The sequence below is a fragment of the Ornithorhynchus anatinus genome, chromosome 7, assembly GCF_004115215.2.
Source record: "Ornithorhynchus anatinus isolate Pmale09 chromosome 7, mOrnAna1.pri.v4, whole genome shotgun sequence".
NCBI classification, from domain to species: domain Eukaryota; kingdom Metazoa; phylum Chordata; class Mammalia; order Monotremata; family Ornithorhynchidae; genus Ornithorhynchus; species Ornithorhynchus anatinus.
The window spans coordinates 20,710,993-20,736,416 of NC_041734.1; the positions used below are offsets into that span (position 1 = coordinate 20,710,993).

The window sequence follows — 25,424 nt, forward strand, 5'->3', positions numbered from 1 at the left end:
ATTCGTATTCACAAATACAAACGATTATTATTATTGTCCCACATTAGTTCATAATCTCTCTCATCCCCATTAAATAGTTAAAAAACGGTGGCCCAGAGAGATGAGATGCGAAAGGTCACCGAGTAGGCCAGGGACCAAACCTAGGCCTCTTGATCCCAGCTCCAAGCTGCTTCCAGTGGACCACGTTGCTTCCTTGCTGCACGGTAGTGGACAAAAACGTGACTGGCTTGAGGAGGCAAAAAGACTCCTCAATTCCTAACCGAGCTGTGACAGTGTGATCCTGTTCCCCCTGCCCCCTCCAATCCCCGGGACACTGGATAGTGGAGTCTGGGTGGGCATCTGGTAGCTTTGTCCGGCCCCTGCCGTGGTACTTCCTCTCCGGGCACTAGACGGCGGGTTCTAGGTGGGCATTTGGAAACTTTGCCTGACCCCTGCCTTGGTGCTTACTCACCTCTTCAGAGGAAAAGGAGTCTGCTTTCCAAGGTGGAGATGGTGAAGGCTTCCTCTATGGCAACTCCACAGCCCCCCACCCAAAGGCCTCTTCCCGACCTCCTTGGGCTGCCCCCGGCCAAAACCCTCCCCACCCTTGCTGACATCTGTTCCGGGCTGGGAATTTGGGTTCTTTTCTAGCGGGAAGATCTCAAAGGACCAGACAATCCACAGTACCTCATTGCCCCTGCTCCCCAAGGCACACGAATCTCCATTTTAGGCCCCCAAGCTCAGCTGTCTGCCTTGGGGAATCTGGCTCCGCCTGGCCCCTTCCCCACCCATTGACAATAATGACAACTGTGGTGTCTAAGCGCTCACTGATAATAATGAGGAGAAGAATTGTAGTATTTCTCAAGTGCTTACTATGTGCCAGGCATTGTACTAAACACTGGTGTAGATGCAAGTAAATCCCGTTGGACAGAGTCCCTGTCCCACATGGGGCTCACAGTCGTAATCCCCGTTTGACAGATGAGGTAACTGAGGCACAGAGAAGTGAAGTGACTTGCCCAAGGTCACACAGCAGACGAGTGGCGGAGGCAGGATTAGAACCCAGGTCCTTCTGACCCCCTGGCCCGGGCTCTCTCCACTAAGCCACGCTAAGCCAAGCACTGTGCTAAGCGCTGGGGTAGCCAGGCAAGCCGGGTGGGGTTCGGCCTCTTGGAAGGAAGGTCTGAGAGGCCACAGTCCAGAGGACACTGTCTCTCCCCCGGCCCCTCCCAGGAAGGGCCGGGCCCCAGCGGTGAGCCCCAGCCTCTCTCCCCACCAGCTGCTGGGTGAAGATGCGGACTATGCCTCACCCGTCAGCCGGGAAAATATCCCACCTGGCATGAGTCACCGGCCGAGTCACTGGGGCAGAAGCACCGCTCCACTTGAGGGGCCCTGCTTCCGCTGCCCGAGCTGCTGGCTTCCTCCAGCCCCACCTCGCCCAGCGATAACCGCTGCGTCTCGGCGAAGTAGAGCCCTCTGATGTGTAAGCCGTCCAGTCTAGACAGGATCGTCATCAGTTCTTCTCTAGAGACCCGGTTATTGCCGCTGGCGTGTCGGAAGTTGTCCTAAAGAGAAAAGATCCAGACCTATTGTAAATAACTCCCCGGGAGAGGGAGAATTCCAAAAAAGTCCCCGAGGCAGAAGCCCAGCCCCGATAATCCCAGGAGTTAAACTGTAATCCTCTTGTGAGTCCCGTGAGGGACAGGGATTGTGTTTAATTCTCATCTGTATATTTTCTCTCATCGCTTAGTGCAGTGCTCTAACAATAATGATGATAATAATTATGGCACTTCAGTGCTCACTCTGTGCCAAGCACTGTTCTAAGCACTGGGGGTACATACAAGCGAATTAGGTTGGACACAGCCCCTGTCCCACATGGAGCTCACACTCTTAATCCCCATTTCACAAATGAGGTAACTGAGGCACAGAGAAGTGAAGTGACTTGCTCAAGGTCACACAGCAGACATACAGAGGAGCCGGGATTAGAACCCGAGTCCTTCTGACTCCCAGGCCCGTGCCCTATCGGCTAAGCCACGCTGTTTCTCAGTAAGCATTTAATCTTCAGGCTCGTATCTCCTTCTGCCTCCAGGATGTCTCCACCTGGATGTCTGCCCGCCACCTAAAACTCAACATATCCAAAACTGAGCTCCTTATCTTTCCTCCCAAACCCTGTCCTCTCCTTGTCACTGTGGACGGTACGACCATCCTTCCCGTCTCTCAAGCCCGCAACCTCGGTGTCACCCTTGACTCAGCTCTCTCATTCACCCCACACATCCAATCCGTCACCAAGGTCTGCTGGTCTCACTTTTACAATATCGCCAAGATCCGCCCTTTCCTCTCCATCCAAACGGCTACCTTACTGGTACGGGCTCTCATAATATCCCGGCTGGATTATTGTGTCAGCCTTCTCTCTGACCTCCCTTCCTCCTGTCTCTCCCCGCCGCAGTCTATTCTTCATTCCGCTGCCCGGATCATCTTCCTGCAGAAACACTCTGGGCATGTCACTCCCCTCCTTAAAAACCTCCAGTGGTTGCCTATCAACCTCCACACGAAACAAAAACTTCTCACTCTGGGCTTCAAGGCTACCCAACACCTTGCCTTCTCCTACCTCACTTCCCTCCTCTCTTTCTACTGCCCACCCCGCACGCTCCGCTCCTCTGCCGCTCATCTCCTCACCATCCCCCGTTCATGCCTATCCCGCCGTCGACCTCTGGCCCACGTCTTCCCGCTGTCCTGGAACGCTCTCCCTCCTCACCTCCGCCAAACTGATTCTCTTCCCCTCTTCAAAGCCCTACTGAGAGCTCACCTCCTCCGAGAGGCCTTCCTGGACTGAGCTTCCCCTTCTCCCTCCGCTCCCTCCGCTCCCTCTCTGCTCCCCCTCTGCCCTCTGCTCCCTTCCCCTTCCCCCCTTCACCTCCCCTCAGCTAAGCCCCCTTTCCCTCTGCTCCTCCCTCCTCTCCCTTCCCCTCCCCTCAGCACTGTGCACATTTGTATATATTTTATTACCCTATTTATTTTGTTAATGAGCTGTACGTCCCCTTGATTTCATTTATCGTGATTATGTTGTCTTGTTTTTGTCTGTCTGTCTGTCTCCCCCAATTAGACTGTAAGCCCATCACTGGGCAGAGATTGTCTCTATCTGTTGCCGAATTGTACATTCTAAGTGCTTAGTACAATGCTCTGCACATAGTAAGCACTCAATAAATACTATTGAATGAATGAATGAACTACTGTCACGACTTGCGGGCAGGGATTGTGTCTACTAACTGTTGTATTCTCCAAAGTGCTCAGTTCAGTACTCTGCACGTAGTAGACTGCAAGCTCCTTGAGGGCGGGTTTAACAACTTTCACACTGTACTCTCTCAAAGCAAGGGAAGTAGCATGGCCTTGTGGAAAGAGCTCAGGCCTGGGCGTCAGAGGACCTGGGTTCTAATCCCAGCTCTGCCACTTGTCTGTTGTGTGACCTTTGGCAATTCATTTAACTTCTCTGTGCCTCAGTTACCTCATCTGTAAAATGGGGATCAATTCTGAGCATCATGTAGGACATGGAATGTGTCCAACCTTGTATCTACCCCATTGTTTAGTTCAGAGCCTGGCACATAGTAAGCACGTAACAAACACCACGGAAAAAAGCATTTAGTACAGTGCTCTGCACATAGTAAGTGCTCAATAAATACAACTGATCAACTGACCGACTGATTAGCCTATAAACTATTTCTCTCTCCTTCTTCAAAGCCCTTCTGAGATCGGACTTCCACCAGGAGACCTTCCCTGAAGACTCACCAATCTCCTTATTTTATAACCCCCATTTCCAGTGAAATTACGTGAAATTAGCATTTACGGACCCATCTTACATACCCTACTACTTCCCCTTCCTGGAGTTATATAAGTGCCTATCTTCTCTTCTAGACTAGTAAGCTTCTTGTGGGCAACGATCAGGTTTTTTAAGCCCTATCGTACTCACCCAAACGCTTAGTACAGTTGCAAGCAGTAGGTGTTCAGTAAAGGCATGGATGATGAGATAGGGGACAGGGTGAAGGCAGGAGGGACAAATCAATCGATTGTATAGTTGTATTTATTGAGCACTTACTGCGTGCAAGAGCACTGTACCAAGTCCGTACAGAGCTGGTAGACAGTTTCCTGCCCATGGGAGTGACCGCTGTACCCAAGCCTGTCTGGGCTTCAAGGGAGGAGGCGTCCATCTGACAGCACGGGAGGGTGCAGCTCAGAGGCGCTTGAATGATCTCTTCTAATAATAATTGTGGTATGCAGTAAGTGCTTCTGACTGTGTGCCAAGCGGTATACTATTTGTATATTTGTACATAGTTATTCTATTTATTTTATTAATGATGTGTATACATAGAGAAGCAGCGTGGCTCAGTGGAAAGAGCATGGGCTTTGGAGTCAGGGCTCATGAGTTCGAATCCCAGCTCTGCCACTTGTCAGCTATGTGACTGTGGGCAAGTCACTTCACTTCTCTGTGCCTCAGTTCCCTCATCTGTAAAATGGGGATTAAGACTGTGAGCCCCATGTGGGACAATCTGATTCCCCTATGTCTACCCCAGCGCTTAGAACAGTGCTCGGCACATAGTAAGCGCTTAACAAATACCAACATTATTATTATCTATAATTCTATTTATCTATTTTGATGCTACTGATGCCTGTCTACTTGTTTTGTTGTCTGTCTTCCCCATTCTAGACTGTGAGCCCGTTGTGGGGTAGAGATTGTCTCTATCTGTTGCTGAATTGTATTTTCCAAGCTCTTAGTATAGAGCTCTGCAAACAGTAAGCGCTCAATAAATACCATTGAATGAACGAATGTACCAAGCAGACAGACAATTACTCTCCCCCCCACCTCAAAGTCTTATTTAAGTCCCACCTCCTCCAAGAGGCCTTCCCTGACTAAGCCCTCTCTTCCTTTTCTCCCACTCCCTTCTGCGTCACCGTTACTTGCTCCCTTTATTCATCCCCTCTCCCGGCCCCACGGCACTTACGTACATATCTGGCATTTATTTATTTATATTAATGTCTGTCTCCTCCTCTAGACTGTAAGCTCATTGTGGGAGGGGAATGTGTCTGTTTACTGTTGCATTATACTCTTCCAAGCGCTTAGTACAGTGCTCTGCATACAATAAGTGCTCAATAAATATGATGACTGACTAAGCCATACTCAGTTCACGATTGCAGGCTAGTTCCGGAGGCTGCCGAGGCCCTACCGCGCTTGTCATCAATTAGTCAATCACTGGTATTTATTGAGTGCTTACTATGTGCACATCACTGTACTAAGCGTTTGGGAGAGGACAATATAACAATATGACAGACACATCCTGGCATTATAGCCTGGGCCTCACCCTTGTTAATCAGTTGATCATATTCACTGAGCACTTACTGTGTGTAGAGCACTGTACTAAGCACTTGAGAGTACAACAATAAACAGACACATTCCCAGTCCACATTGAGCTCACAGTCTAAAGGAGGAGACAGGCATTAATATAAATTACAGATATAATAGAGTACAGCTAAATTCCAGTCCTCCCCCTGGTTCTTGGGGTCTCCTCCCCGCCATCTACTTTCAGGCCAGAGAAGCAGGGTCAGCAACAAGAGCCAGGCAAGGACCTATGGGACAGGGACTTTGCTCATCCCGATTTGCTTGTACCCACCCCAGCTCTTCGTACAATGCCTGACACATAGTAAGTGCTTTACAAATGCCATGATAATAATAATAGTACAATATGACAATGATTCTTTTAAGGGCTTACTAGGTGCCAAGCACCGTAGAAAGTGCCGGGGTGTTAGACCAGCTAATCAGATTGGACTCAGTCCATGTCCCACCTGAGGCTCACAGTTTAGATTTGTCTGCCATGGCAGGCTCTGAATGGAGGCTCAACCAATCAAGAGTGTGGGCCTGGGAGTCAGAGGACCTGGGCCCTAAACCCAGCTACGCCACACATCTGCTATCTTATCTTTCACTTTCTCTGTACCTGAGTTCCCTTATCTGTAAAATGTGGATTTTGGATTAGAGTCCAGGTCCTCTGACCCCCAGGTCCCTGTTCTTTCCCCTAGGCCATGCTGACCTTTGAACCCAAAGGTCAGCTGGGTCTATTTGGCACCTACTGTTGGTCATATAATTGCTTCTCAAATTGAGGCAATATTTTTAAAAGTATTTCTTTTCCAACTGGGAATTCCTTCTTCCTTTCCAGCCATTCATTCCTGAGATAACCAGGTCGGACCCAGTCCCTGCCTCAAGAGGGGATCATCTTCCTGTTTTATTCCGATTGTACAGGTCAGAAAACTGACACAAACGGGAGGGTGACTTGCCCAAGGTTAACCAACAGACAAACGGAAAAGCCGGGTCTTCTGAAAGACCCAGGTCTCCTGGAAGACCCAGGTCTCCTGGCCCCCAGGACCATGCTCTTGCCACCCTACCTTCCAGTACCCCGAGAACACCTCTGTGAACAAAGGTGCATAATAAAAGCACAAAACATGACCCCCTTGCCCTGAGGAACTTTCTCTAAACATATAATGGAAGAGAGAGAGATCTGTAGAAACAACAGGGTTAGAAGGAAAAGCAGTGCTTATGTACATACAATAGGGGCGGGAACCAGAGGACCTGGGTTCTAATCTTATCTGCTGTTCGACACTGGGCAAGTCACTTCACTTCTCTGTGCCTCAGATACCTCATATGCAAAATAGGGATTAAGACTGTGAGCCCCATGTGGGACATGGACTGTGTCCAATCTGATTATCTAGATCTAACGCAGGATTTAGTAGAGTGCCTAGCACATAGTGAGTGCTTAACAAATACCATAAAGCGAAACAAAACAAAACAGAAAGTGCAGATATGGCCCATAACAACCCAATATAGGAAAAAAAACCTTGGTGTCATCCTTGACTCAGCTCTCTCATTCACCCCACACATCCAATCCGTCACCAAGGCCTGCAGGTCTCACCTTTACAATATCGCCAAGATCCGTCCTTTCCTCTCCATCCAAACGGCTACCTTACTGGTACGGGCTCTCATAATATCCCGGCTGGATTATTGTGTCAGCCTTCTCTCTGATCTCCCTTCCTCCTGTCTCTCCCCGCTCCAGTCTATTCTTCATTCCGCTGCCCGGATCATCTTCCTGCAGAAATGCTCTGGACACGTCACTCCCCTCCTTAAAAACCTCCAGTGTTGCCTATCAACCTCCACACGAAACAAAAACGCCTCACTCTGGGCTTCAAGGCTCTCCATCACCTTGCCCCCTCCTACCTCTCCTCCCTTCTCTCTTTCTACTGCCCACCCCGCACGCTCCACTCCTCTGCCACCCACCTCCTCACCACCCCCCGTTCACGCCTATCCTGCCGTCGACCCCTGGCCCACGCCCTCCCGCTATCCTGGAATGCCCTCCCTCCTCACCTCCGCCAAACTAACTCTCTTCTCCTCTTCAAGGCCCTACTGAGGGCTCACCTCCTCCAAGAGGCCTTCCCAGACTGAGCTTCCCCTTTTCCCTCTGCTCCCTCTCTGCCCCCATTTCACCTCCCCTCAGCTAAGCCCCCTTTCTCTCCTTTCCCTCTGCTCCTCCCCCCTTTCTTCCCCTCCCCTCAGCACTGTGCGCATTTGAATATATTTCTATTATCCTATTTATTTTATCACCCCATTTATTTTGTTAATGAGGTGTACATCCCCTTGATTCTATTTATTGTGATTAAGTTGTTTTGTTTTTGTCCATCTGTCTCCCCCGAATAGACTGTAAGCCTGTCGATGGGCAGGGACTGTATCTGTTGCCCAATTGTACATTCCAAGCGCTTAGTACAGTGCTCTGCAAATAGTAAGCGCTCAATAAATACTATTGAATGAATGAATGAAAAAAATGAATAAATGGGTAATTAACAAAGTACATTCACTCATCAACAGGTGCTTGGGCTGACTGTTGCAAAGACATGACTAGGGAAATGCCTCCTGGAGAAGGGGGACTTTTCAGTCAATCATATTTATTGAGCACTTACTTTGTGCAAAGCACTGTACTAAGTTCTCGGGAGAGCACAGGGTAACAGCATAATGGACACATTCCCTGCCCACAACAAGTTTACAGTCTAGACGGGGAGACAGACATTAATATAAATGAATTAAATGACAGATAGGTTACGTACTTAAGTGTCTTGGGGCTGGGAGAGGGGGTGAATAAAGGGAGCAACTCAGGGTGAAGCAGAAGGGAGTGGGAGAAGAGGAAAGGAGGTTTCCGGACTTTTGAAGGTGGACGAGAAAGATTTGAGAAGCGAGGACATTTTTTGGAAGAGGGAAAGGCATTGCAGAAGGGAACGAGGGGCAGAAAGAAGGTTTTTTGGGAGGAGGAAAGTATATGAGCTTGGGTACAGTCGATAGAATCTCTCAAACACTCAACATTACTTCTTATTCTGTGCAAGAACTAAGTGCTTGGGAGAATTAAACGGAGTTAGTAGACACGATTGTTGTTTACAATCCACTTGGGGAGACGGACGCTGAAATAAATTACAGGTGGGGGAAGCAAATGAGTTGAAATCTATGTATGTAAGTGCTGTGGTGGGGAGGAGGTGGGGTGAATACCTAAGGCCTTAGAGGGTGAGGACCTGAGTGAATAGATGAAACAGTAGAGGGGAAAATAAGGGGAAAAGATGAGAGCTTCATCAGGGAAGGAGGAGATGGGATGTTAGTTTCGTCTTGTCTTTTGCTGTCGAGTCATCTCCGACCCATAGGGCTTTGAAATTGGGGAGAGCACTGGCCTGTCAGATGTGAAGGGGGAGGGAATTCCAGGTACAAGTCAGGTAGATGGTGAGACAGAATGAGGCCCAGTGAGTAGACTGGCATCAGAGGAGCGAAACGTGTGAGCTGGGGTATAGTGGGAGAGGAGGCTAGAGAGAGGGGAGTGAGCTGATGGAGTGCAGATATAAGGACCGAATAACTGGAAAACCTCTCCGGTCCAGTGCTCCTGCCTGATGCACAGGCAAACGATCAGTACAATCAGTACAGTGTAGTCTTTGATGGAACTGCCATTTTGGATTCAACAGAATCAAACAGGCACGCCAACCTGAGGGGCGGCATGGCCTGGTGGAAAAAGCTTGGGCCTGGGCTCTGCCACTTGTCTGCTGTGTGGATCCTTGGCCAGTCACTTCAAGTCTCTGTGCCTCTGTTTCCTCTTCTGTAAAATGGGGATTCGGTGCCCGTTCTCCCTCCTACTTAGACCGTGAGCTCCATGAGGAACAAGGGCTGTGCCCAGACTGATTAACTTGTATCTACCCCAGCACTTCACAAACGACTTAACTATAATAATAAAATAATATTAATAATAATAATGATGATGATGATGATAAGTGAGTCTTAATCTTCAACCGAGCCATTCACCCATTCCTTACCTCGAGCAACTGGACACGACCATAATACCTCCGGTCTGGCAGTGGATGGTTTGGGTCTAGGTAGGCGATTTTCATCTGCTGCCCCTGTTTAGAGATGAGCCAACGGTTTAGGACATTCCTCCCTGCCTTCAAAGTCTTATTGAAAGCGCATCTCCTCCAAGAGGCCTTCCCTGACTAAGTCCTCCTTTCCTCTTCTCCCACTCCCTTCTGTGTCGCCCTGACTTGCTCCCTTTAACCCCCAACCCTTCCCCTCAGCACTTATGTAATGTCTGTCTCCCCCTCTAGACTGTAAGCCCATTGTAGGCAGGGAATGTGTCTTTTTTTGGTGTACTGTACTCTCCTAAGCGCTTAATACAGTGTTCTACACACAGTAAGCACTCAATAAATAAGATTGACTGACTGACTGATTCCTGTGTCACCCAGACTATCCAAACGGGGACCCGCCCTGCTGGATGTGTGTGGTGGGTGGGTGTGTGTGTTGTGGGGGGACAGAGGGCGGAGGGCCTGGCTAGAAGCAGCCCGGCCGTCCAGAAATATTCCCAGAGAGGATGGTCTGAGTTACAGCGGCGAGTGCCTCCCCCAGGGCTGGGATGACTTGTCATCTTCCGGCCAAGACAACACAGCTCAAATGTTGTGGCCAAACCTCCCTGGCCTGGGAGGGTGTGTTGGGGGAGAGACCACCCCGCCGCCGCCGCAGCCTACCGTGAGCAACACGTCGGGCCTCTTTTCCAGAGGAACCATCCCCTCGCTGGGCAGGCCGAAGGACTTCACTTGGTAGGTGAGGAAACCGCCGTAGGAGGAAACCTAGAGAGGTGGGATTGGGATAGGCAGTTGTCCCCTCCCTGCCTCTGCCCCTAACCCACAGACCCCTCCACTGACCCTCACTGCCCACCTGCCACCCGGTGGCACCTGGCTCAGCCAAAACCGGATTGTGATGTCTCGGCAGGGATCGAACCATATTTGGAAAATGAAACCCACACTGTATTAGGATTTTGTGGGAGTACAACGGTGTTGGTAGCCATGTTTCTTTCCCACAAGGAGCTTAGCGTTTAGAGGAAACAGGTCAAATGGACTAAGAAGTCAGAAAAGTTCTGTCCAAATTCAACAAGCCAATAACTATAAATTGTTGTTCAAGCCCCATTTGGGGAGACCCCAGTTTTTGTGACCCTGACAGTCTCCCTGGAGTCTGGGGTGGAGAGAGAGCAGGAGGGGGACAGGGAGGGAGGGGGCTGCAGAAATGGCCAACTCCAGCCATCTTCCTCTTCATTCTGCTTCTTCCAGATGCTTCCACACCTCGATCTAGACTTGAGACCCCAACATTGGCCCGAAGTCTGGCCAGGGTGTCCAGGACCAGTACAGGAGAGAGGGAAGGCGAAAAGCAGTACGGCTCTGGGAGTCAGAAGGACCTGGGTCTGCCACTTGGCTGCTATGTGACCTTGGGCAAGTAACTTCCCTTCTCTGTTCCTCCGTTACCTCATGTGGAAAATGGGGATTAAGACTGTGAGCCCCACATGGGACGGGGACTTTGTTCAACTCAATTTGCTTGTATTCACTCCGGTGCTTAGTACAGGGCCTGGCACATAGTAAGCACTTCACAAAAACCATCATCATTATTATGTGGGACACGGACTGTGTCCAACCTGACTAACTTTCATCTCCCCCAGCATTTAGCACAGTGCCTGGCACATAGTAAGTGGTTAACAAATACCATTTATAAAAAAAAAAGTGTCACCGAGTCCTCTAGACTGTAAACGCCTTGTGGGCAGGGATCGTTTCTACCGACTCTGTTGCACTGTACTCTCCCAAGCACTTAGTACAGTGCTATGCACTGGGTAAACGTTCAGCAAATACCAATGATTTACTGATGCATGGAATGGGTAGGACCAGTAGGGTCAGAGTAGGGGGTGAGGGTTCCCATGAAGGGGACTTGCCAGTCAAGTGTTACCCTGAGGATATGGGTCATTCAGGCCTCTTGGATCACCCACTGCCCCCAGAGCCCAGGGTGACCCTGTTGAAGAGTCCATCCCATGCTCCAATCCCTCCCTCGAAGCTCCGCTTTATCAAACTTAATATCTATCTCCCTCTCTTATAAATGGCTATCTCTCTCTCTAGACTGTAAGCTCACTGTGGGCACAGAACATGCACTGCACTCTCTCACAGTAAGTGATCAATAAATCTGATTGATTGATCGAAATCCCAGCCCCTCAGACCACTGCCCTCCATTTGGCCTGTCCCAAGGGCCCATTGTCTGACAAGATCAGTGTGATTGCCCTAGGACGAGGCTAGGCAGTTTCCTGAAATCAGCCCGTGAGTCGCCACGACAGGGCCCAGCTTTGCATTTTCTTGGGTTTGGGATCACAAAAGCAAGTGCTGGCCCGGACTTAAAGCCGGACTTAAAGTGTTGGCAAGTAAAGGCTGATGCATTAACCACCATGTGAGTGGTCATTTTCCCGGGGCAGGGGAGAGAACAGGCATAGCATGTACTTTTGGGAGGACTGGAGGCCCCTGACCTGACCAAGAAAATGCTCCTCAGTTCCTTCCAAATAGCTGCAAAATGGCAACGCCCACGTGGCACAAACCAACATTCTCAGAATTCTCCCAGGGAACCAATATCATTAAGTCCCTTGGGCGGGCAAATAGAGTTCCTTTCCCTCGACATTCTGGGAAAGACTGCCCTGGATCGAGCCTCTCCCATCTCGGTGACGGTGGCCACGGCCAGCCCAGGCCCCAGCCTCCCCGCCTCCCACCGGGGCCGTACCTTGTCCCCCAGGTAGGACGGCGGGGCCATCCAGTAGACGCTGCGGGCGGAGGCGGGCAGCTCCTGGACGTCGGCCACCACGCTGCTGCTGCCAGGGTTGAAGGTGGTGGGGATGTCTGCCTGGTCTGCCAGCTTCAGGCGCCAGCCCATCATATCCACAAACTGCTCACGAGACACCAAGGCAGGGCGTGAGAGGCCGGCTGGGCCCCGACTCCCAAAACGGATTCCTATGTCCCCGAAAGACTGTGAGGTGGCACGGGGCTGGCTCCCTGTCTTCCCAGGAGGCCTCAGGACTCCCCTGAGGGGCTGCTGGCAAAGTTGCTGTTCCTCACAACCCCCATTTACAGCTGTGAGGACTGTGCAGACAACAGTCTCTCTCTGTCTCCCAGAGTCTCCTTGGAGGAGTCTGGGCTACACTAAAGCAGGCTGGACCACTTTTCTATGAGGCTCAGGCGCACCCCAGTCCATTTTATGGGGGCAAGAAGCCACATTAGTTACGTTCAGGTAATACTAAAGCAGTGCAGCCGTATTTCCCACGGAAGTAATAATGTTGGTATTTGTTAAGCGCTTACTATGTGCAGAGCACTGTTCTAAGCGCTGGGGTAGACACAGGGGAATCAGGTTGTCCCACGTGGGGCTCACAGTCTTAATCCCCATTTTCCAGATGAGGGAACTGAGGCACAGAGAAGTTAAGTGACTTCCCCATAGTCACACAGCTGACAAGTGGCAGATCCGGGATTCGAACCCATGACCTCTGATTCCAAAGCCCGTGCTCTTTCCACTGAGCCACACTGCTTCTCTACGTGAATAGCCTCTGGATGCCGCTCCTGAGGGGAGGAAATTGTGAAACTGGATGGAAAGTGAAAAGCAGCATGGCCTAGTGGAAAGAGTCTAGGCCTGGGAGTCAGAGGACCTGGGTTCTAATCCCAGCTCTTCCGAGTGCTTGCCGTGTGACCTTGGGCAAGTCTCTCAACGTCTCTGTGCCTCAGTTTCCTCAACTGAAAATGGGGATTAAATACCTGTTCTCCCTCATGCAGGACAGGGACTGAGCCCGACTTAATTAACTTATAATAATAATAATAATGATGTTGGTATCTGTTAAGCACTTACTACGTGCAGAGCACTGTTCTAAGTGCTGGGGTAGATACAGGGGAATGAGGTTGTCCCAAGTGAGGCTCACAGTCTTCATCCCCATTTTACAGATAAGGGAATTGAGGCCCAGAGAAGTGAAGTGACTTGCCCAAAGTCACACAGCTGACCAGGGGCAGAGTCAGGATTCGAACCCACGACCTCTGACTCCCAAACCCGGGGTCTTTCCACTGAGCCATGCTGCTTCTCTGTACTTACCTGTACTTACCTGAGTGCTTAAAACAGTGTTAGACACATTGTAAATGCTTAACAAATAACATTGGAAAGGAAGGACGTGAAAAGCATGAGAAGCCTGGTTCCACAGGTTGATGGGAGACTGTAAGCTCCCTATGGGGAAGGATCATGTCTACCAACTCCCCCTTACTTTCCCAAGTGGTTTTAGTACAGTGGTCTGCACACAGTAAGCGTTGAATAAATAAAGACAGTGTGAGTTTGACTGGCTCATGCCCCCGTACACATCAGAAAGGTTGAGCTTGATGTTTCGTCTCACACTGGCAAAAGCAGGGGTGGGAAGTACTGGGTTGGGGAGGAGAGGAAGAAGTGAAGAGAGGAGAGGAAAAGAACAGAATAAAGGCCATCATCTGTTCTCTCGGAGTATTTTCCTCACTCATCTTCGAAGGAAACAAGTGAGGCAGCCTGACTGCTGGAGAGGGCGAGGACATCTTCAAGGAGAGAGAAGCAGCAGGGCCTAATGGAAAGAGCACGGGCCTGGGAGTCAGAGGAACCGGATTCTAATCCCAGGTCCGCCACTTGCCTTCTGGGTGACCTTAGGCTCGTCCTCTAGACTCTAAGTTCATTATGGACAGGGAATGTGTCTGTTTATTGTCATACTGTACTCTTCCGAGCGCTTAGTATAGTACTCTGCACACGGTAAATGCTCAGTAAATACGGCTGAATGAACTTCAAGACTTCTCTGTGCCTCAGTTACCTCATCTGTAAAAATGGGGATTAAATCCTACTCCTTCCTACTTAAGACTGTGAGTCCCATGTTCTCGTCTGTCCGTCTCCCCCGATTAGACTGTAAGCCCGTCAAACGGCAGGGACTGTCTCCATCTGTTGCCTACTTGTTCATTCCAAGCGCTTAGTACAGTGCTCTGCACATAGTAAGCACTCAATAAATACTATTGAATGAATGACAGGGACTGTGCCCAACCAGGTGATCTGGTATCTGCCCCAGCGCTGAGTACAGTGCTTGGCACGTAGTGTTTAACAAGTACCATAAAAAGAGAGCGGCAGCTGCCGTTTCTCATACCTTGGTCCTCCGTTTATCTGAGCTCTGACAAGGCACGTTGGCTCCAAAACAAAAGCAGTTGGTACAGCCCTTGGGGTTCTTGGGGTCCAAGTAAAACGACCCATTCCTGCAGATGTTACATTCTGCTCCTTCCACGTTCTCCTGGCAGGGAGGAAAGGGTTACAATCCACCAGTGAATCTTGACCGAGTGACAGCTTGGGTCAGTTTGCTGCTTTGATTTTCCCAAAGCTCTTTCGCACCAATCGCCTTATTTCAGCTTCACCTTGTGAGGTAGGTATTTAATGCATCCCCGTTCTACAGTCAAGGCCTCAGAGGTCGTGAAGGTCATGGGTGGGGCCGGGAACAGAATGGAGGTCTCCATTCAGCCCCCAGGGGCTTTCCCCCCAGACCACGCCGCCTCCAGGCTCACGGGCACAGCAGCCTCATCGTGTCTGCTTACTGTTTTAATACAGTGCTCTGCACACAGTAAGAGCTCAATAAATACGACTAGCTGCCTGATGGGCAGAGCCAGGCTGACTGGTGATGTTCTCCCCACACCCTCAGGGTGGGCTGAACCCACTTGATGGGGCCACCCCCCCACCACTCGTGGGCATGGAGGCCTGTGAGAATGGGCAGAGCCAGGCTGACCTGTGAGCTTCTACCACGGGGGGAAGGGTAACTTGATGCCTGCCTACTTCATTGGTTTTGTTGTCTGTCTCCCCCTTTTAGACTGTGAGCCCGTTGTTGAGTAGGGATTGTCTCTCTCTGTTGCCGAATTGTACTTTCCGAATGCTTGATACAGTGCTCTGCACACAGTAAGCACTCAATAAATACGACTGAATGAATGAATAAATGAACTGTATTCCACCAGGCCACTTCCTTGCTCGTGGGCATAGTGATCTGAGAGGACGGGCAGATCAAGGCTGACGGGTGAGCTCCCGCCCTCCGAGGATGGACCGACCCCGCTCAATCAGGCTATCACCCGGCTTGTGGGCACAGCGGCCTGTGAGGACGGGCCGAGCCAAGGTGACTGGTGAGGTTCCTCCCATAGGGGTGGGCTGACTGCGTTCCACCAGGCCGCTTCCCAGATCATGGGCACAGTGGCCTTTGAGAATGGGCAGATCCAGGCTGGCTGGAGGGCTCCCGCCCGCCGGAGGTGAACCGACCCTCTCAACCAGACTGCCTTCCAGCTCGTGGGCATAGCGGCCTGGGGGGATGGGCGGAGCCAGGCTGGGCGGTGAGCTCCCACCCCCTGGGTGGGCTGACCGGGCTCACCTTGCAGAGGCAGGCCCCCGTCTGGGGGTCGCAGACGGCCGGCTCCGTCCCGCCGCGGTGGCAGCTGCAGGGGGCACAGTCCGGGAAGCCGTAGAACCCAGAAGCGCAACGATCGCACCGCCGCCCCGCCACTCCGGCCTTGCACCTGGGCCCGGCCCCGACGAAGACGTGGAGAACAAACCATCGTCAAGTTCATCACGAGCCATGTGTTCGAACCCTCCCCTGGGCCAGGTTTCCAACTGGGGGCCATTCAGAGCCAGTTACGGGAACCCAGTTACAGATGCACAGTCTGGGTATTTTGTATGGTGTAGAAAGGGAGTGGAAGAAATTTGGGATCAACGATAATAATAATAATAATGAGAGTAATTGGGGTACTTGTGGAGTGCTACTATGTGCCACAAACACTGTCCTAAGTAATGGGGTAGATACAAGATCATCAGATAGGGTAAGGTCCCTGTCCCACATGAGACTCCCTAAGTGGGGAGGGGAGAGCAAAGCCACAGGTGAATTTCACTGCTACTGGCATCTCCTTCGAGAACGAAAGAGACTCCATCTCGGGCCTCAAGAAGCTAGGGTGATCGGGATTCAGGATGGCCAGCAGATAAAGGATACGTTAAGACCGTGGTTAGCCTTATGACTCTGCTCACAGTCTCAATCCCCATTCTACAGATTAGGTAACTGAGGACTGGTAACTGGTAATAGGTAACTGAAGCATGGAGAAGTGAAGTGACTGGCCCAAGGTCATACAGCACACAAGTGGAGGATCCGGGACTAGAACCCAGGTCCTTCTGATTCCCCGGACCATGCTCTTTCCCCTAGGCCACGCTGTGTTCAAATCTATTCCTGCAATGGCCTCTCTCCTTGAAATCGACAGACAATTCCTCTCCCCCAGTCTCAAAGCTTAAGTAAAGGCCCATCTCCCGCAAGAGGCCCTCCCTGCCTAAGCTCTCTTTTCTTTCTCTCCCACTCCCTTCTGAGTCGCCCTGACTTGTCCCTTTATTCATCCCCCCATCCCAGCCCTACAGCACTTATTCCATATCTGTAATTTATTGATTTCTATTAATGTCCGTCTCCCCCTCTAGACTGTACTCTCCCAAGCACTTAGTACAGTGCTCCACGCACAGTAAGCGCTCAATAAATATGATTCAATGAATCACTGAATGTCAGGTGCATACATAATGTTTGCCCTTCAGGGTCTCCTATTTTTGTCTCCCATCAGCATCTTTATCTTATCTCCCATCAACATCTTTGTGAAGGTTCTCCCTCCAAAGCAGGGAAGAGGTGTCTGGGGAGGTGTAGTGGATAGAGCACTCCCGACTCTGCCCCTTGTCGGCTTTGTGACTGCGGGCAAGTCACTTGACTTCTCTGTGCCTCAGTTCCCTCATCTGTAAAATGGGGATGAAGACTGTCAGCCTCACGTGGGACAACCTGGTTACCCTGTATCTATCCCAGCGCTTAGAACAGTGCTCTGCACGTAGTAAATGCTTAACAAATACCAACACTATTATTATTATTAGGGCAGGGGCCTGGCAGTCAGAAGGTCATGGGTTCTAATCCCAGCTCTGCCACTTGTCTGCTGTGTGATCTCGGGCAAATCACTTCACTTCTCTGGGCCTCAGTTACCACATCCTGCAAAATGGGGATTGAGACTGTGAGCCCCACGTGGGACCGGGACTGTGCCCAACCCGATTTGCTTGTATGCACCCCAGTGCTCAGCACACTGACACACAGTAAGCGCTTAACAAATACCATGATTATTATTATTATCATTCCTCAGAATCAGGTCCCGGTATAAAACCCAGCTCTCTCCCCAGCTCTGGCGACTGGCTTCCTCCCAGAGGCCGTGAGCCCCTGTGGGCCAGAGTCCCGATTTCTATTACTCCCCGTGGATCCATCCCAGTGCTCAGCACAAGGTAAGCAATGGCTCGGTATCTCTGGGCCTACCCATCGCTTAGCGAGAGAGTTAGAACCTCACAGCGTCCTCTGTCCTTCCGGCCCATGTTTGATTGAAAGGTTGCCTGGACACAGAACAGCCTGGCCTAACAAAGCCTATACCATGGCCTCTTTCATCCTTAGCCACAAACCCAGATAGCCCAGTAGCTGACTGCAAACAATATGGACTTGGAACTTCCTGAACACACCCAGTGAAAGTCAATCTAAGTGTTTCTGAGTCTCAGTTTCAATCTCTCTCATTTCCCCACTTTCTCCCAGTGTTTACTATGTGCCAAGCACTGCACTAAGTGCTGGGATAGATATAATAATAATAATAATAATAATTGTGGTATTTTTTAATACCCACTTCGGGCTCACACTCTCAATCCCCATTTTACAGATGAGGTAACTGAGACACAGATTGAGAAGCAACGTGGCTTAGTGGAAAGAACATGGGCTCGGGAGTCAGAGGTCAGGGGTTCTAATGCCAGCTCTTCGCTTGTCTGCTGTGTCACTTTGGGCAAGTCACTTCACTTCTCTGTGCCTCAGTTACCTCATCTGTAAAATGGGGATTAAGACTGTGAGCCTCACATGGGACAACCTGATAACCTTCTACCTACCCCAGTGCTTAGAACAGTTTTTGGCACATAGTAAGCACTTAACAAATACCATTATTATTATTATTACCCAAGCTCACACAGCAGATGTGTGGCAGAGCCTGGATCAGAACCGACAACCTTCTGACTCCTGGGCCCACGCTCTATCCTCTATGGCATAACCATGTTGGATATAAGCCCCCGAACCACGTGGGGCTCAAAATCTGGGGGTAGGAAAGAACGGGTAGGTATTTAATCCTATTTTACAGACAAGGAAACTTTGGCCCAGAGAAGTTAAGTGATTTGTCCAAGGTCACACAGCAGACAAGTGTTGGAGGTGGGATTAGAATTCTGGTCTCCTGACTGTCAGGTCTGGGCCCTTTCTAATAGACCACGCTGCTTCCGAGCTGGGTACAGCCCCGGGTGGCCCCAGTGGGGATGGGCAGGGCAGAGTCGAGATCCCGGATCTTGTTTGACCGGCGCGACTCCTCGTTTCACCCGCGGCCAAGCATCGGAGAGAGCGAAGCCCCGCAGCTCCCGCTGGCTGGCATCATGAAACGATGTGCGGCGGCAGGCGGCAGAGGGCCCCCCCTGGGCCCACCGGCCTCTCTCCTCAGGGGACCCTCCCCAGGTGCCCTAGGCCAGGGGACCGAGCGTCACTGACCGGCACTGACCGCTGCTCCTGTCACAGTCGGCGGGGGCCGACATGCTCGTGCCGGCCTGAGAGCAGTTGCAGGCCAGGCAGCCGGCCTGCGGGTGGTAGCTGAAGGAGTTCGGCTGGCAGGTTTCGCACCCGGGTCTGACCGTCCCAGGCGGGCAGAGGCACCGGCCCGTCACCTCATCGCAGAGCCGCCGGCCACAGCTGCACGCTGGTCGGGGGACAAAAGTTTCATGTCTTTAAGTTTTGGGTGGGGTGGGGGGGTTTGCGGTAAACTTTCACATTTTGTGGTAAATTAATTTCATCAAAAGGCCAGGCAGTGGGAACACAGATGGGTAATAATTGGTAGCAAGAAAAGTCATAATGATAACAACAGTAACACCTGTGGTATTTGTGAATCAATCAATGGAATTGATTAAGCCTCTACTGTGTGCAGAGCACTTTATTAAGCGCTTGGAAGAGTACGACAGTGTTGATAGGATCATTCCCTGCCCACAGTGAGCTTAAGCCCTTAATCAGATCCCACGTGGGGATCATATTATAAGTAGGATGGAGCACAGGTACTGAATCCCCATTTTGCAGATGGGGGAACTGAGGCACAGAGAAGTTCAGCGACTTCCCCAGGTTTACAAAACGGGTAAGTGACGGAGCTGGGATTGGAGTCCAAGTCTTCTGACTCCCAGGCCCACGCTCTTTCCACTAGTCCACCCTGTTTCCCATTAGTGAAGTGAGCGTAAGGGTAACACGAATTAAAAAATGCATACGTCTAAGTGGAATTAATAAACTATTATATGCTGAGCAGAACGGGGAAGAGGAGGGGGTCAGGAGTCAGCGAAAACCTCCGTCAGTAGTATTTACTGGGTGCTTATTCTGGACAGAGTCGAGCTCCTGTCCTCAAGGGGCTTACACACGAAGTTTACAATCTAGCCTCTTGAAAAGGTGGTGTTTTAGGAGGGCTGTGGTTTGGCAGGAATCACTGCCTTATCGTGGCAGGAGAGTTTGCGTACGCCGCCGAAGCTTAGAGCTGTGCCATATAGGGATACCCATAATGGAAAGGTCTAAGCCGAAGCGTCGGACAAAGGTGATTCACCTCGGCTGGGCGGCAGCGGCATGGGAAAGAGTCAGAGGCGGATGATCAAGTGATCAAACGTTGGATCTTTGAGGAAAATCCCCCACCGTGGAGGCCGGCGTCACCCCGGGCCCCTCCGGCCACTCACCCTGGCAGGACGGAAAGCCGTAGTAGCCGGTTTGGCATCGGGTGCACTGCCGGCCGATGACGTTGGGTCGGCAGGGGCACTGCCCCCCTCGAGGGTTGCACTCCAGGTCAGTGGTCCCCGCTGGGTGGCACTGGCAAGGCACGGCTCCATCGTGGTAGGAGGCCACCAGGGAGGTGGCGGAGTCCCAACAGAATCCGGATGCGGTCGAGGGGCTGGGGGAGAAAATTAACAGGGCTACGCTGTCGACTCGGTCCTAGGCTTGGCTCACTCTTGGGAGGGAGCAGAGATGAGGGGGCTGCTTTAGGGGTGGGGGACGGCAGGCCACAGACCATGAGTGATGATGATGACAGTGACATCTGTTAAACGCTTACTATGTGCCAAGCACTGGTCTAAGCATTGAGTGGTCCAGGGCACTTTTGACCCTGCTGACTCATGCAGCCATGCGCTTCGGCAGCCGATACGACGGTCAGGTCAGCGCCCCGATATCGTCTCCTGGCAGTGTCCCCATCAGCCATTAGGAGGGTTGCTCGGCTGCTTCCGTTCTGGCAGGGGATGGGGTGCAGAGAGAGCCAGAGAGGAGAGCTCCCTCTAGACTGTAAGCTCAGTGTGGGCGGGGAACGTGTCTGCTTATTGCTGCATTGTACTCTCTCCAGTGCTTAGTACAGTGCTCTGCACACAGTAAGAGCTCAATAAATATGAATGAATGAGCGACGGGGAGCGGTCCCACTTCCACCCCAACAATCTAACCGGCTCAGCCCGGGGCGGTGGGGAGGAGAGAGGAGGGGAGGTACTCACTCAATATAAAAGCTGTTGCCCCCACAGCTGCTGATGAAATCCACCGCCTTGTCCACTGGCTTCTCGCGGAGAAGCTGGTAGCTGTAGCTCTCGGCTGGGACGGCGAGAACATGCACCTGGAAAAGCCAGAATTCCTTGCCTGAGCCAACACAGTCCGTGGACTCTCTCCCTGGCTTCGGCCGGCCTTGACCCGCCACAGGCTGGGCTTCAATCTATCCCTGTGGTTTGCCTGCCCTGGCAGGGTCAGGGCAAGGGCACACAGGGCACAGTAGCCCCTCACCAATGACCTGACTCCTTTGGCTTAGTGGAAAGAGCACGGGCCTGGGAGTCGGAAAGACCTGAGTTCTAATTCCAACTCCGCCACGTATCTGTTGTGTGACCTTAGGCGGGTCACTTCATTGCCCAGTTACCTCATCTGGAAAATGGGGATTTAGAGTGTGATTCCCCTTGTGGGACAGGGTCTGTGTCCACCCTGATTAACCTGTTTCTACCCCAGGGCTTAGAACAGTGCTTGGCACAAAGTCGGCACTTAAGACGTACCATCATTATTATTATTGTTTTCACAGGCTAGGCCTGACTCGGCCTCCATGGCTGGCGGGTAACTGATCGGGCCGAGGAGTGATGGGAAATGGCAAGTCAAACGGGAAGGTCTCAAGCAACCGCCGCCAGCGCGCCAATTAAGCTCTCGCCGAGACCCTTGCTCGTTCCCGCCTTCCTTCCCCAGCTTCTCTCTGGTTCGCCCTGCGGCGGGCCTTGGGCTCCCCATGGTGACACCAATCTCAAAACTCGACGGGTGGCGGAGGGCGAGCGTACCAGCACCAAGGACTTGCCATCCGGGACCCTCACGGTCACCGACACGTCCGGCTCCGGAAGGTCCAGCTCGACGCGGCCGTCCGCCATCACCTGGTCCCGGCAGCCGAAAACATGCGGGCAGAAGGCCGCGCTGAAGGAACCTGGATGCAGACAGACGAGGGGCGGAGGCCGGGCTGAGGGCGGAGAGAGGGCAGGAAGACTCGGAGCACCCTCCTCCGCTGGGGCGGGGAAGGTACGGAGGGGCTCCGGCAGCTCACCTGTCCAGAGGCGACCGGCGTCCACGGCTACACTTGCCGGAAAGGTCGGGTGGTCCGGCTGGTAGAAATGAACCACAAAGACGTATCTGCCGAGACGCGACACTCTTCCCCGCAAGGTCATCTGGCTCTGGAAATTCATTCATTCGTTTGCATTAATTGAGCGCTTACTGTGTGCAGAGCACCGTACTAGGCACTTGGAACAATATGATATGACAGTAAAAAGACACATTCCTTCCCCACGACGAGCTTACGGTCTAGAGCGGGAGACACATTCATAGAAATAAATAAAAGAGGAAAGAGAGAGCCCTTCGGTCCCAGTGGCCACCGAGGTTAACCATCACTGCCTGGATCGGGATGGCCGTTCCCCCAGGGTGGGCTACCTGGGGTGACTTCAAGGTGGCCCCGAGGATGGGCTGGGCGGAGGGCGGGAGTTCCTGTGGGGTGAGGGGCCGGTCCCCACCACGCCGGGCCTCCAAAAGCAGCGTCCCCGGGGGCGTGTGGTGCACTGACGGGATGCAGGACACACTAAGGAAGAATGGAAAAAGGAATCGTCAGATCCTAGGAGGGTGGGGTGGCACCCCGTGGGGAGATGAGGCTGATCCCTCTGTTCCTGGTCTCCCCTGGAGAGATGGAACTGGCTCCCTGGAGAGATGGAACTGGCTCCCTGATCCTCATTCCCCTTGGGGAGACGGGAATTGTCTGCTGTGTGACCTGGGGCAAAGTCACTTCACTTCTCTGTGCCTCAGTTCCCTCATCTGTAAAATGGTGATTGATACTGTGAGCCCTATGTGGGACAGGGACTCTGTCCAACCCGATTATCTTGTATCTACATCAGCGCTTAGAACAGTGCCTGGCCCATAGTAAGTGCATCACAAATACCATCATCATCAAAAGGTGTCATTGGCGATGGAAGGCCACCAAGCACCACTACAGGAGGTCGAGAGGAGGACGAGAGTGACAGAGGTCCAGGGGGAGGGATAGATGAGAAGCTGAGAACACCAGACCAACACACATTTGGCCACAGCAGATTTGAAACAAGGCCTCCATCACGCAACCCGCTTCCCCGGCCCAGAAGGCCACCGTGGTCCAAGGTGACAGTGCCAGGCCTGCTGGTCTCTCAGGATAGAGAGATTCCCTCGGCCATGATGTCACTCTGAGATCCCCAGTGCTATCCCAGAGTTCCTACAGCTTGGTTCCTTCTGCCCCCCGATGTTCAGATGAGACTGAGGACTTGGGAAAGATATCTAAAAAATTTTCCAGTAATAATAATAATAATGTTGGTATTTGTTAAGTGCTTACTATGTGCCGAGCACTGTTCTAAGCGCTGGGGTAGATACAGGGTAATCGGGTTGTCCCATGTGAGGCTCCCAGTTAATCCCCATTTTACAGATGAGGTAACTGAGGCACCGAGAAGTGAAGTGACTTGCCCACAGTCACACAGCTGACAAGTGGCAGAGCCGGGAGTCGAACCCATGACCTCTGACTCCGAAGCCCAGGCTCTTTCCACGGAGCCATGCTGCTTCCCCGTCAATCCCCTCATCCTCCTGCGTCTCCTTCCTTCACCTCCCAATACACCAAAAAGTGTTACTTCTCAAGTGCTTTCTGTGTGCAAAGAGCTTTACTAGATGCTTGAGAGAGCACAATATAACAGAGTTGGTAGAGAAGCAGCGTGGCTTAGCGGATAGAGCACGGGCGTGGGATCAGAAGACCCTGGGTTCTATACCTGGCTCCACCACATATCTGCTGGGTGATCTTGGGCAAGCCACTTCACTTCTCTGGGCCTCAGTTACCTCATCTGTATAATGGGAATTAAGAGCGTGAGCCCCAGGTGGGACGGGGACTATGCCCAACCTGATTAACTTGCATCTACCCCAGCACTTAGAAGAGTGTTTGGCACATAGTGAGCGTTGAACAAGTACCATAATTATTATAATAATTATTAATAGACCTGTCCCCTGCCCACAATGGGTCCAGTGGAAGACCCAAACCATCGAGCCATTACCGAGCACAATACAACATTTTGGCTGTAACATTACATCAGAGTGTTTCACCACTGACTTCCACAACTCCTGTCACCGGGCTGGAACAGGAGAAAGGAAGCCAATTACCTTTGGTTAACGAACGGTCTGTAACTGGCGACACAGTGGACACTGGGTTTCACATATTCAGTGGAGAATTCTTCCGCTGGTACAAAGCAAATCTTGTGCTGGAGAAGGATGATGCACAAAACGCCCATGATCTGTCATGAGCTGCAGAACTACAAGAGGCCCTTTGAAATGACCACCAACCCACTTCATCACAGACAGTTTTATAACAAAAGCCCATTGTTATCCCAGAAACCATTTGGATTCCAGTTTATGAAGTGTCACCAATTTGGTATGCTCTTGTATAAACTGTGGCCTAGTGGAGAGAGTATGGGTCCGCGAATCAGAAGGACCTGGGTTCTAATCCTGGCTCTGCCAAATGTCTGCTCTTTGACCTTGGGCAACTCACTTCACTTCTTGTGCCTCAGTGACCTCATTTGTAAAATGGGGATTAAGACTGTGAGCCCCATGTGGGATATGGACCGTGTCCAACCTGACTGGCTTGTATCTGTCCCACTGCTTAGTACAGTGCTTGGCACATAATTAAATGACTTACCCGAAGTCAGACAGCAGAAAATGGCAGAGCTGGGATTAGAACCCAGGTCCTCTGACTCCCAGGCCCATGCTCTTTCCACTTGGCTACACTGCTTCTCAGGCCATGCTGCTTCTGAATCAATCAAATCAATCGTATTCATTGAACATTTATAGCATGCAGAACACTATACTAAGCGTTTGGGAGACAATATAACAGAGTTGGTAGACACGTTCCTTGCCCACAGCAAGCTTATGGTCTATGAGTTCCAGTTGGGCCCCTTGCCATTTAGGAGAGCCTGGCTCAGATACCAACAGTTAAATTGAGAAAGATAGACGTTCTAATGCCAGCAGGATGTGCCCGAGTCATGTGTGTAGTGATGGTGAAGGCGGGCGTTGAGCCATCCCCACTCTCTCCTTTGGTCTCCTGATGCCCGGCGGCACACTTTCTAAGACGGCAAATGAGGAGAACGGGTGTGGTGACGACCCAGAACGAAAAGCCTTTGAGATGGCCACGGTGGCAGATACAATTGTGACTCTCCATTCATAAAGCACCCTGGAAAGGGCTTGCCCATCTCCTGGGCAGAAGCTTGAAAAATGGCAGAGAGAGAGGGGCATTGGGCTGGGTAGGGTTAGCCCAAGAGGAACCAGAGGGCCAGAAAGCCACACAGAGATGATCAGAACCACCCAAAACCCCCGATGGAGAAACCTTCACCGCCTTCCTTGCCTATCAGGGGACCGAGGATCCCACAGGCCATCAGCCGAAGAGGGACAGAGAGG

General features: G+C 51.6%; 1 protein-coding gene across 1 annotated transcript in view; it reads right to left on the reverse strand.

Moving 5' to 3' along the window:
• LAMA3 (laminin subunit alpha 3) overlaps positions 1–25,424 on the reverse strand; it is a 129,547-nt gene that overhangs the window by 55,287 nt on the left and 48,836 nt on the right. Inside the window, exons 22-34 of the mRNA XM_029069416.2 lie at positions 24,138–24,235; positions 22,410–22,554; positions 22,030–22,156; positions 21,773–21,912; positions 20,960–21,075; positions 20,165–20,376; positions 18,954–19,158; positions 15,762–15,906; positions 14,508–14,648; positions 12,107–12,268; positions 10,051–10,152; positions 9,349–9,432; positions 1,311–1,541 (exon numbers count right to left, since the gene is read on the reverse strand). Coding sequence (XP_028925249.1) covers positions 1,311–1,541; positions 9,349–9,432; positions 10,051–10,152; positions 12,107–12,268; positions 14,508–14,648; positions 15,762–15,906; positions 18,954–19,158; positions 20,165–20,376; positions 20,960–21,075; positions 21,773–21,912; positions 22,030–22,156; positions 22,410–22,554; positions 24,138–24,235 — 1,908 coding nt within the window. The remainder of the gene's footprint in view (positions 1–1,310; positions 1,542–9,348; positions 9,433–10,050; positions 10,153–12,106; positions 12,269–14,507; positions 14,649–15,761; positions 15,907–18,953; positions 19,159–20,164; positions 20,377–20,959; positions 21,076–21,772; positions 21,913–22,029; positions 22,157–22,409; positions 22,555–24,137; positions 24,236–25,424) is intronic.